Source organism: Sturnira hondurensis, unplaced genomic scaffold (genome assembly GCF_014824575.4).
Source record: "Sturnira hondurensis isolate 20B ecotype Veracruz unplaced genomic scaffold, ASM1482457v3 Scaffold0021143, whole genome shotgun sequence".
NCBI lineage: Eukaryota > Metazoa > Chordata > Mammalia > Chiroptera > Phyllostomidae > Sturnira > Sturnira hondurensis.
This window is the reverse complement of record NW_028093774.1, coordinates 511,652-524,328: the sequence shown is the minus strand read 5'-3', so window position 1 is coordinate 524,328 and position 12,677 is coordinate 511,652. Positions and strand designations below refer to the sequence as shown.

General features: G+C 56.5%; 1 protein-coding gene across 3 annotated transcripts in view; it reads left to right on the top strand.

Moving 5' to 3' along the window:
* TECPR2 (tectonin beta-propeller repeat containing 2) overlaps window positions 1-12,677 on the top strand; it is a 71,076-nt gene that overhangs the window by 13,165 nt on the left and 45,234 nt on the right. For all 3 annotated transcript variants that reach the window (XM_037031765.1, XM_037031763.1, XM_037031764.1), the window contains exons 3-6: window positions 6,068-6,196; window positions 6,543-6,674; window positions 9,093-9,250; window positions 12,271-12,583. In XM_037031765.1, the coding sequence (XP_036887660.1) occupies window positions 6,068-6,196; window positions 6,543-6,674; window positions 9,093-9,250; window positions 12,271-12,583 (732 nt within the window). The remainder of the gene's footprint in view (window positions 1-6,067; window positions 6,197-6,542; window positions 6,675-9,092; window positions 9,251-12,270; window positions 12,584-12,677) is intronic.

Genomic DNA, 12,677 nt, shown 5'->3' with positions numbered 1-12,677 from the left:
CAGCCTTGCCTGCCCTCCCCTCTTCTGCGCCTGTTGGAGTGGACCATGTCCTTCCACGGCCACCTGCATGTGCGTGCCAGTGCCCACAGGGCCTGTCCCTGTCGATGGGCCTGGCTCCTTCTCCCAGGCTGGGAGAGCCCCTGAAAGCAGCCCCCACACTAAGCAGAGCAAAGCTGTCGGCTGCACCAACTGCTTACTCCAGCTCACCGCCCGTCTCACGCGCCCTGGCCGCCATTTGATGCTGGTGAGGCCCGTCCGTACTCGCAGGCTTGTGTAGAAGATAGCACTGGTGTGGTGGTGTAACGAAGCGAGTGCAGCAGGGTTCCCCCTTTTAAATGGCGTGTTAGATGGAGGGTTGCTTTTGTGAAATAGAAGCAGTGCTCAAGGGGACATCGGGAGCAGGTTTTAGCCTCGAGGGTTTGGCTGTCCCGAGGGCTGCTTTGTGTGTCCTGCCTCCGTCACAGAGAGCATGGCCACGTGTTTGATCTCTTCAAATCGAAGGGCATGTTTGTCGGTGTCTTTACGTGTTGCTGGCCAAGGACCTGATCTCAGTCACTGTCCTGTGGCGGGGACCATAGCCGGCGGGTGCTCAGTCCGCCACCGTGCTTGTTCCGGCCCACTCCTCTTACTGACGGCCCGGCCAGCGCCCCAGTGCCAGTGGGACCCCAGGCAGACAGACGCACGCCTTCGAGACAGGGCGCTCCTCTGACAGGTGGCTTCGGCTCAGGTGTCCCCATTGACCTGGCCAAAACTTCCACAAAGAGCACTGCAGCGGGAGACTGGCCTTCCCGGCCCTCCTTCCTGCAGACGTGCGCTCCCGCCCCTCCTCCCTGTGTTTGCCCCGTCCCTGTCACACACCTGCCGCCAGGCCAGGGCCTGCTTCCCAGGGACACGACTTCAGGACTTCTGCAGCCTCGCTGCTGTGTTTGCTGCTGGTCCCGCCAAGTGCTGCGAGAGGCGTGTGGACTTCGCCAGCCAAGAGCGTGTGTTCATTTTTCTCAGGTCCGTGAATGTTTGTTTCAGGTACCGTTGTGGTGGTGGTCGAATATCCATGACAGACAATCTACCATTCTAATGGGAGCCCAGGGCCCGTCCAGGGGCACTAAGCGCATTCGCTCTGTTCTGCTGCCTCGTGCGAGTGCACCGAGGCCCCTGCCACAGACACCTGCGCACGGAGGGCGGCTCCGTCGTCCTGTCGGACCGGCAGTGCCGTGCGCACTCAGTCTCTGGCAGTGTGCCTCTGGTGGTAACGTAGCTACTCTCGCCTTGGCGTAGTCCAGGTTTGCGTGGTGTGTGCTCTCCATCCTTCCAGATGTGCTTTCGTGCCTGTTCCCCCTCTGTCCAAGGTGGGCAGCCTGACGCTGGCCTCTGCCTTTTCATCTCATATGACAAACCCTGCCTTCTAGTGGCATATCTAGGCCATTCACGTTTAACGGCATCATTGACGGGATTGGGCTGAAGTCCAGGTTTCTCGGCCATGATGCTGTTGGCGTTACGGTGCGAGGGCAGGGCCCTCCTAGGCGGCAGCAGTGCCTCCCCAGCTGCAGCGGCCTCCAGGCACGGCCCGCGGCCCGGCGGTGGGGCCGGCTGCCCCCAGTTGAGAACAGTCTGCCGTCTCGGTCCCTGTTTTCCACTTGTCCCATTCACTTTTGTACCTTGCTTTTTTTCTTTTTCCTCTGCCTTTGGATTATTGTTTCATATTTCATTTTATGTACACTGTGTGTTACTAAGCACTATGGTTTGGGTTTTTTTTCAGCATTTTTTCCTAGGGTTTGCAGTATGTGTCCTCTAACTTATCTTAGTTGTGAAATACTGAGAAAAAACTATATACAGCGTCCAGCACAAGTAACACCCCCCTTGTATCGCAGACCCTTTCATTACAAAATCATGGCGTGTATCCTGTAACATAAGAACATCACACTCAAACGCACTGTGTGGCATTTTGGGTGGAGTGTTCCATTAGAACTATCCATCATTACAGCCTAGTATTACCCTACCGGCCGCACTCCTGTGGGCCTTCTCCCGCCGGGCCCGCTGCATGTCCGTCTCTGTCGCTGGTCCCTGGCTCGGGGCTTCTAAACCCTCCTACAACCCTAAGAGACGAGAGCACTAGGGGCGACTCCTTTCCTGACACTTGGTCTTCGACCCCATTCCCGACCTAGGGCTCCGGGAAGCCTTGTAAGTCTTGGGAGGGAGCGTTGCCCTGGGGTCTCTGAGCCTCTCTAGCAAAGCAGTGGAACTGGGGACGGGGGCGCCATCCTGGGGGACCGAGCCCCTCTCCTGTGGGGCAAGAGGCTCTCCCCAGGTGGCCAGCGTCAGAGCTGAGTTAAGGGTTGGGCATCCGGCTGCTGTCGTGGGGCACCCCCACCCGTCTGGTGACCCGAAGTGTCAGGAACGAAGCTCTCTGTGCCGAGATGCAGACTCGCAGGTGGTGAGTGGGCCGTCCCTTCCCACCAGTCTGCTGTCGGGCACTCTTTGTCACTTCCCAGGTGACGTGACAGAAAGACCATTGGTTTTGTGTGTCTCGTGGTGCCCTGTTCTGTGATTCCCCAGGTACTCCATGGAGGACCCGTCTGCCCGTGGGCGGAGCTTCACCTCGCCTCGTCCAGTCAAGAGCCTTCAGCTCCTCCAGGGGCCTGTGCCCGGCGGGGTGCCCGGGGTCCTGTCCCCAGTGCGGGTGGCGTCCTCGCCCAGCATTTAGCCTTTCACTGCGGCTCTGGCTGTGGCTTCCACTAGGTGCTTTTTGTTCCTGCTCCCGATTCTGAGAGTTTTTACCATGAATGGGGAGTGAAGCGTGCCGCGGTCCAGCCGCAGCCCATCTAAGGGTCCTCAGGTGAGAGTAGGCGTCGGCGCTGGGTAACAGGCAACTACACAGCTCAAAGGCAGGTGAAGCACTGTTCCGTTTATTGCAAGTACAAGCTGATTTTTTATATTTTCATTTTTGGCATAGATTAACATTTACAGGTGTACAGCATGATCAGTTAAGCAGAAAAAATCAATACAAAGGTAACCAGGAAAATACGAAAGTTCCCATAGTTTCAGTTATGTTAAACAAAAGTTATTTTGACCAGGAAAACCATTAATCAGACAATTTGAAATAGTTCTATGTATACAGTTTGAATGTCTTATTGTTTATTAAAGTTCTCAGAAATTGTCATTGGCAACAGGTACGCTAGACCAAGCAGAGGTTAGGAAATATACTATAAGCCTTTGTAATATCTAACTTAGCTATCTATCTTGCTGTCTAAAATGTTTTTTGTATACTGAGGACTCTGACTCCTTGGTAGTTGTTTCTAAGTGCTTAGTTTGTAATAGCTAACCAGCTTCTTCTGTTTTTATGCCTGTCTAATTCTAATTGATATATATTCCTATTCAAGGTAAAGGAGGGGCTGTTATTCTAACAAATCTTTAACAATCAGGGGCTATTTTCTAAAGGGGTTTTTGCTATTCTATGAGGCAGTTCTGTGGGAATACATATTTTTCCCTGAACTGTTCTTTCTTGGGTGGCTTTCACAGGAACAAATAAGTAAAGTACGATGCCTTAATTCAGCCAGGGTGACATTGCTTAGGACTTGAGCCAACTGTTGTTTTTTCTCTGAGAGTGGTCATTAATTCTAGGAGATTCCAAATTATCAGAAGTGTAAAGGTTAGAATACTAAGAAACAGTAAGAATAAAAGCAACACCATATATCCATTAATGCCACGTCCATCCTGCTGGAAAACGCTTCTGTGAAGCCGTCATCTCCAAGTCGTGACTGTGTCAACCGACATGGCTAGAAAATGCTTCTGTGAAGCCTTTGTCCCCAAGCCGTGACTGTGTCAGCCGACCTGGTTAGCATCGGACGTGGCAGAAGCGTGTCAGATGCTTTTTCTGAGTCTGTTGAGACCGTAAGATTTTTCTCCTGTGTTCTATTAACATGTTATCATATGCGTTGAGTTTTGGTTGTTAATCCAGCCGTGCATCACTGGTGTAAACCTCGCCCTCTCGTATGGGTTTTTCTCCAAAGATCTTTATTTATTTATTTTTAGAGAGGGGAAGGGAGGGAGAAAGAGAAACATCAATGTGTGGTTGCCTCTCATACACCCCCTGCTGGGGACCTGGCCTGCAACCCAGGCATGTGCCCTGACTGGGAATCGAACCAGCGACCCTTGGGGTTTGTAGCCTGGCACTCAGTCCACTGAGCCACACCAGCCAAGTGGATTGATAATATGACATGACCAGCCTCTGTTATGTTATATTACCCTTTTAATAAACCTTGCTGTATTCACTTTAGTAATATTTTGTTAAGATTTTTGTGTTCATGAGAATATTCATCTGTACAGTTGACCCTCAAACAAACAACATGGGTCTGAACCCCATGGGTCCACTTACAGGCAGATTTTTCTTCCAAAAAATATGTGTAGCACTGTGAATATATTTTCTTTTATGAGTTTCTTAATAACGTTTTCTTTTCTCTAGCTTACTTTATTGTCAGAATACAGTATATAATACATATAATGTACAATGTGTAACTGTTTATTAATTGGAAAGGCTTCTAGTCAACAGTAGGCTATTAGTAGTTGTGTTTTGGGGGAGTCCGAAGTTATATATGGATTTTTGTCTGCACCTCTAACCTCCACATTGTTCGGGGGTCGTCTGTAGTTGTCTTACGGTGTCTCTGACCCTTCTCATTATACATGTAACTGTCTAGTGTTATAGGCACACTTTTCACTGCTCAGGTTGCACATGGGTACTGTATTTTGCAGTCATTGTTCGTATCCCCTTGTGTTCCTGCTTCTTCGCTCGTCGTCCTCACTGCAGCTCAGCCGTTCCCTGCGCGGCCGCTTTCCTTCTCTCCGGAGTGGGTCCTTTAGGGTTCTCGTGGTGAGGGCTTCCGGTGGTGAGCGCTCTGGGTTGTTGTTGTTGGAACGTCTCTGTCTGTGAGTTTCTTGGCAGGTACCCCGCAGGCCGGCAGCTTTTTTCTCTTAGCACTTTTGAAGATGGTGTTTCACTGTGTTCTGGACTGCACTGTTGCTATTAAGAACTCGGCTTTTTAATGATTATTCCTATTTGCTTATTTGCCTTTCTGTGACATACTCCCATCTTCTCACTGTCTTTGAGGTGTTACCGTCTCACTACAAAGCATGTTCGTATGTGTGTGTGTTCACGTCTTGTCCAGGCCGTGGCCCTGAGGACACGGTCCTGCGTCAGTCCCCGATCACGGTTAGTCCGCGTTTCTGACGTCCCTGCCCTCCGTTCTGCTCTCTTCTCTTGCCGTCTGGCAGCCCGGTTGGAACTCCGTGCTCTGTCCTCTGACCCCTCTCTTGTGCGTGTCCCCCTCCCCGTGTCCCCCTCCCCGTGTCTCCCTCTCCGTGTCTCAGCATTGCGCGCGTCCCTCGCCCAGTTCAGCATCTCCTTCCGGCCATGACTGGTCTGTCGGACCTGTCACTGCGTCTCTGAACTCTTTCGGTTGCTTTTCGTTTCTCTGACTGTTTCTGGTAGTGGCTTGCTCTGTGCTTTGTTTCCTTTTGTATTTCTTTAAAACTTTCTGTACCTCTCCAACCTAAATGGAGCACCTAAGTGAGGGTGAGGGGTCGTCCTAGGCCATGACTGCTTTTCCTGGTTGATCCTTCTTCACGGCCCGTTTCCCTCTGGCCGTTGCTGACACCCAGCTGCGTGGCTGACCAGAAGTGTGCGGATGCCGAGCAGCTGGCCCAGGACTGCATCCCACCGGTGGGGCTGGTTCGCTCAGCTGGGCGCCCGGGGTGCTACTCACATGGACGCTCATCCATCACCTCGCCTGGCCCAGAGCTGCTTCTGAGAGGAAGGAAAGTGCCCGCCCCAATGCTGAGCAGGGCGGGCCTGGGACTGCAGACCCTTAGGAGGAGTCTGCCTTTGTTCACGCCCATCAGTGCCAAAAACCAACAAAGAAAACGGGGTTTTCACAGGTTTGTCTTCCTGGGTTGTATGCATTTTCTCGGCAATATGCACAGGCTACAGCCTGATGAAGTTTTCCAATCCACTGGCCAGGCTTTCCGTTTCAGGAGCAGCCTACTTACAGGTTCTGTTTCTGGGTGCTTCCCCCAGGGAAGAGCGGAGTCCATCACCGCGGTGAAGCTATTGAGCTGCTTTGACGACCTGGTGGCCGCAGGCACCGCCTCCGGGAGGGTGGCCGTTTTCCAGCTGGTTTCTGCACTGCCCGGGAGGAACAAGCAGGTCAGCACTGGTCCCATGCCACCACGGCCGAGCTTCCCCGTGGGCTCTAAAGGGAGAGACCCTCCTCTGCCTGGAGGATAAAAGTTCAGAAACACTGAGCACTGTGTTCTTTTTAGTCAGGTGGCATTCTCATTCCCAGTAGGACACTTGGCAAGAAGCACATGTGGGCGACTTAACTTGCGCTCCGTGTTCACTGGCTGTTCCCTGGGTTTTGCAGGAGAACAGGCAGATGGCACCCAGCCCCTTCCTGCGTGAATAGGAGGCTCCCCCCCTCCCCCCCCCCCGTCCACACCACGCCTCTCACAGTGCCACCCTTCTCTTGTGTGTGTGTTTTGTTGTCGCACAGCTGCGGAGGTTTGACGTCGCCGGCATCCACAGAAGCAGCATCACAGCTCTGGCCTGGAGCCCCAACGGCATGAAGCTGTTCTCCGGAGACGGCAGAGGGAAGGTCGTCTACTCTTCTCTGGACCTGGACCAGGTAAGATAGAACATTGTATTTGTCATTGTGTCTTCAGTGACTCAGCCTGTACTCTCCGTCGTCACCCGTTATAATCTCGGTTGTTACTTGTAACGTTTTCTCTCGAGGGCTTTTCTAGTGTTTCGTAAGCTTTGACTTCTGTGATTACAGAGTGGCCTTCGTTTCTCCCGGGTGTTTGCCGTTTTCATTCTCCTGGTGTCTCTGCCTCTGCTTCAAAGGGAAGTCCCTGTCACTGCTAGTTTGTTGAAGGACTTGTGGGAGCGGAGCGACGCTCTTCTGAGCCAGAACGGTGGATGGAGCTCAGTGCTCTCAGTGGGCTGGCAGCCGGCCCCTCGCCAGCCCTGCCTGTGTGCGATGGCCCTGCGTGCGAGCAAGTGGCTGGCGGGGGCATTCGGTGGCAGCACCCACCCAGGCCCACCCTCGTGTTTGCTGTTCCACTGGACAGAGTGCCCTGGGCACCCCGAGCTGTGTGTTCTCCCTGTTAGTGCAGGGAAGAGGCCGCTCCAGGGGGCGAGGTCTGAGGCCCCAGGCACCAGCAGCTGGCCGGCAGGGCGCAACTGCAGACTGAGCCGCGGCCCCAGAGCCTCCCCGTTGCACGCGTGGCCTCGCGGCGCCTGTGCCCGGCTACACGGAACTCTCGATGGCATGGCCTTTCGAGTTCGTATCGGTGGCCTTCATTCCCAGCGCGTGTGGTTTCGTTTGAGTTATATTGACTGTGTGCCCTGTGTTAGATGTCAAAACTAAGCCCGGCTGGTGTGGCTCAGCAGATTAGTACCGGCATTGAACCAAAGGGTCTCTAGTTCAGTTCCCAGTCAGGGCTCGTGCCTGGGTTGTGGGCCAGGTCCCCAGCAGGGGACGTGAGAGAGGCAACCACACATCGATGTTTTTCTCCCTCTCTCCCTTCTCTAAAAATAAATTAATAAAACATTTTTAAAAACCTTAAGAAATTTAAAATATTTACTAATAGTATCTTGAAATAATTACCCTGTTATATGTTAACGCAAGTAAGAGTGGTGTTGCCTTACGTTTCTGTCAGCTTCTCTCACGTCTGGGCTAGTGGAGGACACCTGGCCTCTGTAGCAAGTGCGCGGTGCCGGTGGGGGACCTGAGGAGCCTGGACCTGCTCAGGCAGAGCCTCTCAGAGAGTCGTGGGTCCTCGCCTTTAGTTCTCCCCCCCGGTGACTCACGGCAGTGTCTGTAAAGGTTGGTCACAGTGTGGACTGAAACCATGTGGACGTGCTTCCCGTGCTCTGCCACCGTAAAGCCCACAGCCCGTTGGCACTCAGACTGGCACCTTGGCCGGACGCACGGTGGTCACTTGGAGCACGCTGGCCCACTGGGCGAGGCCAAGTTGCAGGTGTTGACGCACTCTGCTGCACAGTGTGGAAGGGGGCGCCTTGGTCAGCGTCGCCGCTGTTGTGGTCAGAAGAGTCTTCGGTGACTGGGCACCTCCCAGGCTCACAAGGGTGGAGTCACGGTCTCAGCTCTGACCTTCATTGGAAAACTCGAATTTTATCACCAGCTGCAGACTCCGTCCCTTGCCCGTGAAGAACGGCTCCCTTTGTTCTTCCCGACGTGTGTCCATCGAACGCCCAAGCTGGAGCAGCACCAGCGCTCCAGGGGAGGAGGTGTCTGGAGCCAGCTCCACCAGCTGCGCCAACGCCCGCATGGGCACTTGCTGCTCAACAGGACGAGCCCTTCCGTGCGTGGTGGCCAGCACACGGCAACAATGCCCAAGGGCCAGGGTCCCAGGACAGTGTCTTCTCTCTGCATCAGAAGCACTGTCCGTGAAATGGGTGTCTTTGCTGCGAGTGCATGGTGGAGGGCACAGTGAGACGGGTGGAGTTGGGTTTCCAGCTTAGTGGGCCCACCCCCCAGGCTCCCGCTCCTGGGCGTGGCTTCTATGCCATCAGTACCATTGTCCCTTCCGAACGAGGCTGCGGCAGCCTAGGACCATGATGAAAGTTGTTTGGACCTCGCAGACCCCTTGGACAGGGCCCTGGGGATGCTCAGGAATGCGGGCCGCGCTTGGAGAACCATCACTGCAGGAGGGTGTTCTGTGTCGGGGGCCCAGGGCCCACACTCGTCTGTGGGCTGCACGGAGGACGCTGCTCGTGCCGGAAGCAGTGTCCTCGTCAGGCTGGTCGTGTTTCCCCGGCTTTATGGAGGCTCTGATCCTTTCCTTAAGGAGCTGTGTCGTCTTCGGTTGCACTTCTGTTAACGCCGACTCTGCTCTCACTAGCGAGGACTTCTCCAGCCAGTGCCAGGGCAGGGCTGACGTGACTCTGACGAGAGGGCGTGCATCTGAAGGGGGACTTGACCGACGTAAACGTGACGGAGGGCTGCGTGCTGGTCCCGGAAGAGGCCAGGTCGAGGTGCGCCCACCTCCGCCACGGGTGACGGGTCTGCCTCTCGCAGGGCGCCTGCAGCTCCCACCTGGTGCTGGAAGAGCCGTCCTCAATTGTGCAGCTGGACTACAGCCAGAAAGTGCTGCTGGTGTCTACCTTGCAGCGAAGCCTGCTGTTCCACACTGAAGAGCAGTCCGTCCAGCAGGTCGGAGCCCAGCCAAGGAAAAGGTCAGTGCTCGAGTCTTCCAGCTGGGCGGCGGCTGGGCACTTTGGGTTTTTCTACGATTCCAGTCCCCTGCATGCAGGCCCACTGTGGCTCGGAGCCTGGGGTTCCTGGGGGGGCGTCCCAGCGCCTGGGGAGGAGCCTGTCCCTCTGCGGTACAGCCACTCGGCCACAAGTACCAGGGTCTGCAGAGCAGGGAGGGTTCCAGGCTAAGAGATTGTCCCCCCCCTTGGACCTGACGCCTGACAGGGAAATGGTGACTGGACAGCTTGGGCCAAGTCTGCGTGGGCAGCGGTGGCAGCAGCTCGTGGTTGGCACACGTTCGTGGTCCTGGGCAGGACTGTGTGCGGCGTGTGCGTTGGCAGGGGACGGTGCATGGAGGGGAGTGGGAGTGGGGGGGTGGGAGCTGGAGGAGTCAGGGTACCAGCTGGGCTGGAGGGAGGAGCAGAAGGTGGGGTGTGCAGAGCAGACCGCGGGCTGGCCTGAGAACGCCGTGGCCTGGCAGATGCTGAGGAGGCCCGCGAGGCTGGCAGTGGCAATGGGAGATGGCAGCTGAGGCCAGCTGGGTGTTGTCCTGTGTCCTGAGCTCCCTGGCACCCCTTAGCCACGCAGGGCACTGCTGTCCTGCCCCCGGCTCCTGTCCACCCTGCTGAGCACCACCAGCCCCATCACTGGTCCGACCTGTGTGCAGCACTGAGCGCCTATGGCCACCGAAGGATGCAGGGGACCCTGCAGCATGGGCCCTGGTTTCCCTCCGCCCGTGTCTGCCACACCTGGTGTCCCGCCCAGCCTTGTCTGACAATGTCTCGCTACGCTGTGACTTTTTGGAAGGCAGGTGGAGTGGGAAGACGTACCGGCTGTTTCCTTTCACCTAGGCCTGGTTCCCCTCATTCCTTGTCTTCACACCTGCCCTTCTGGGCCCTGGGGAACCTGCCACCCTTCTGTGAGCCTTGCCTGGCGTGACTGTGGTCAGGTCCTGGCGTGGTGGTGCTGAGTGTGCCGTGCACCGGGGACACAGAAACAAATCAGAGCGTTCCTTCAGTGAGCCTTCAAGAGGGGGGATGACACTGAATGTGTGCCTCAAGTCTCTTCCTGTTGTGTGTTTTTTGGATCATGCTTAAGAGGGCATGAGCCACCACCCTTAGATGTGGTGGCTCACTGGGCTCTGTCGGGTGAACACCCACCGAGGATGAGGACAGGTCTGTGCCTCTGGCAAGATGCGTGTTCTTCGGGCTGCGGTAAGTGCCGGGGGGGCCAGGCAGGGTGAGGCATGCAGGGGCACTTCTCTGAGAGGGGGCAGGAAGGCCTCGGGCAGATGCCACAGAGCCTACCTGAAGTGCGGGCAGAGCACTCTGGTCTCAGGGAACGACCGAAGCCGGGGCCTGGGGCCAGGCCAGGACTGGGAGTGTTTGCAGACGCGGAGAGGGCCAGTGGCTGTGGAGACCTGGGACGGGACAGGGGGGTGGTGGGGGACTCAGTGGTGGCAGATGGTCATGGTGACCTCTTCTGATCAAGCCTGAACCTCCTCAGGTTGGACAGAACATTCACATCACTCCCAGAGGTCTCCGGCCCAGCCGTCCCCGAGCGGGTCTCACCTTCGCGCTCCGCTGTGTTTCTGCGGCATGACTTTGCGGCAGCGCCTGCCCCGTGCCCACTGCCGTGTCTCCCGCGGGCCCGGCAGCCGGGCGTCCTGTCTTGACCGTCCCTGCCTGGAGCGGTGGGTGCTGGGGCTGCGGTCTGGGGCCTGCACCCCGGGCAGATCCGCCGTCAAGTCCTGGGAGAGTGTCACTGCTGCGCCCCCTGCACGGCCTTCGGGCATCTGGCTGTGGACATGCTCGTCACAGCCTTGGTGGCACCGCAAATTATACATAAAATTAGAAAACACTATTTTAGGACTGGAACTTGTTAACCAGAAAGCGCTCCTTTCACATTGGCTCATGGAGGGAGTCGGGCTACTTTTCGCCTGCTGTTCCTTGGCGTCGTCTCCACCCAAACAAAGGAACACGGTCAGTTATTTAGGACGTTGGGACCCTGCTGTGCTGGGGCCTGGCGTTCCAGTGTCCCGTCAGGGCGGCACCCGCCGTGCTGCAGGGTCACTGCGGTGGGCGGAGGGCGCCCAGTCAGGCTTCAGGACAATCCCACCTGGCTCAAGCCGGTAACCCTCCCAACCCAGTACCTGCAGCACCCTGCTCAAGCGTGTCCCTGCTCAGAACGCCCATTCCCCTCTTCTCCACCCGGTAATTAATTGTCCGCTCAGCGTCCAGGTCCTGCCTTCTTAGGCAGCAGCCACAACCTGTCCCCGCTGTGCACTTCGCTTTGACCAGCCCCTGAGGTCTGGGCCGGTCCCGCCCAGATGCTGTCATAACCATTCACACGCACACAGTGCCCCACATGACGCGGGGACTCACTCCCTGCTTGTTCAAGGGGACGCTTTAGTCACCCACGGTGAACAAGGAACATGGAGGTGACAGGATCTTTCAGGGGCCCTGTTCCTGGAAGGAAACGGACTGGCACTTGGGTCACCAGACAGAGGCTGGGGTGACAGGAGAAGCAGGAGGAAGAGGGAGGGGTCACGGCGGCCCTGCGAGGACCCTCCGGTCCCGTCAGAAAGCCCGAGCAAGCCCGCCCAGGGCTGTGGCGACACATGGTGCTGGGCCGCCTGTGCGCGCTCCCGGCCAGCCTGGCAGTCTTGGTTTCAGAGTGGGCTTGGTGTTTGATGCTTCCTCGGGCCTGTCCAGGGGGATGCAGTCACCGAGGGGCTGAGTGAGACGCTGAAGTGCGGAGAACGCCCCGGCCACTTGAGCTGCGTGGCCGGGGTGTGGGGTCCCCTGGGCCCACCTGGGGTGTTGTGAGGGTGTGGGGCAAACGCCGTGCCCTCTGGGCATGGGGAGGCAGTGTGCTTCAGTAGAAAGGGTTCTGAAAAGTGGACCCTGGTTGAGCTTAGGCAGAAAACTCCTGTTCCAGCTCACGTCAGTGACCACCTGGAATCAGTCGGTGTCTTTCTCCTTCTTTCTCTCAACCTCAGCACTGGGAGGTTTGGTGCATGTTTTATACCAGGACTTTGTAAGCAAAGTGACCTCACCCTGTACGCGTCACGGCCGGGGCTCCGGCTGTGGAAGGCCGACGTCCACGGGACAGTTCAAGCCACGTTCATCTTAAAGGATGCCTTCGCAGCGGGAGCCAAACCCTTCGAACTGTACCCGCGTCTGGAGCCCTTCCACAGGGCGGGCGGCGGCGTACCTGAGAAACACCTGGGGCTCGTTTCGTGTTTTTTCCAAGAAGGCTGGGTGCTGAGTTGGAATGAATATAGCATTTACCTTCTAGACACCGTCAACCAGGTAAGTGATGGACCACAGCCCATCTGGTGTTCCCGAGGGCTACCTCTCACCGTGGGGGCCGGGCAGGGAAGGCTCGCGTGCTTTGCTTTTTTCT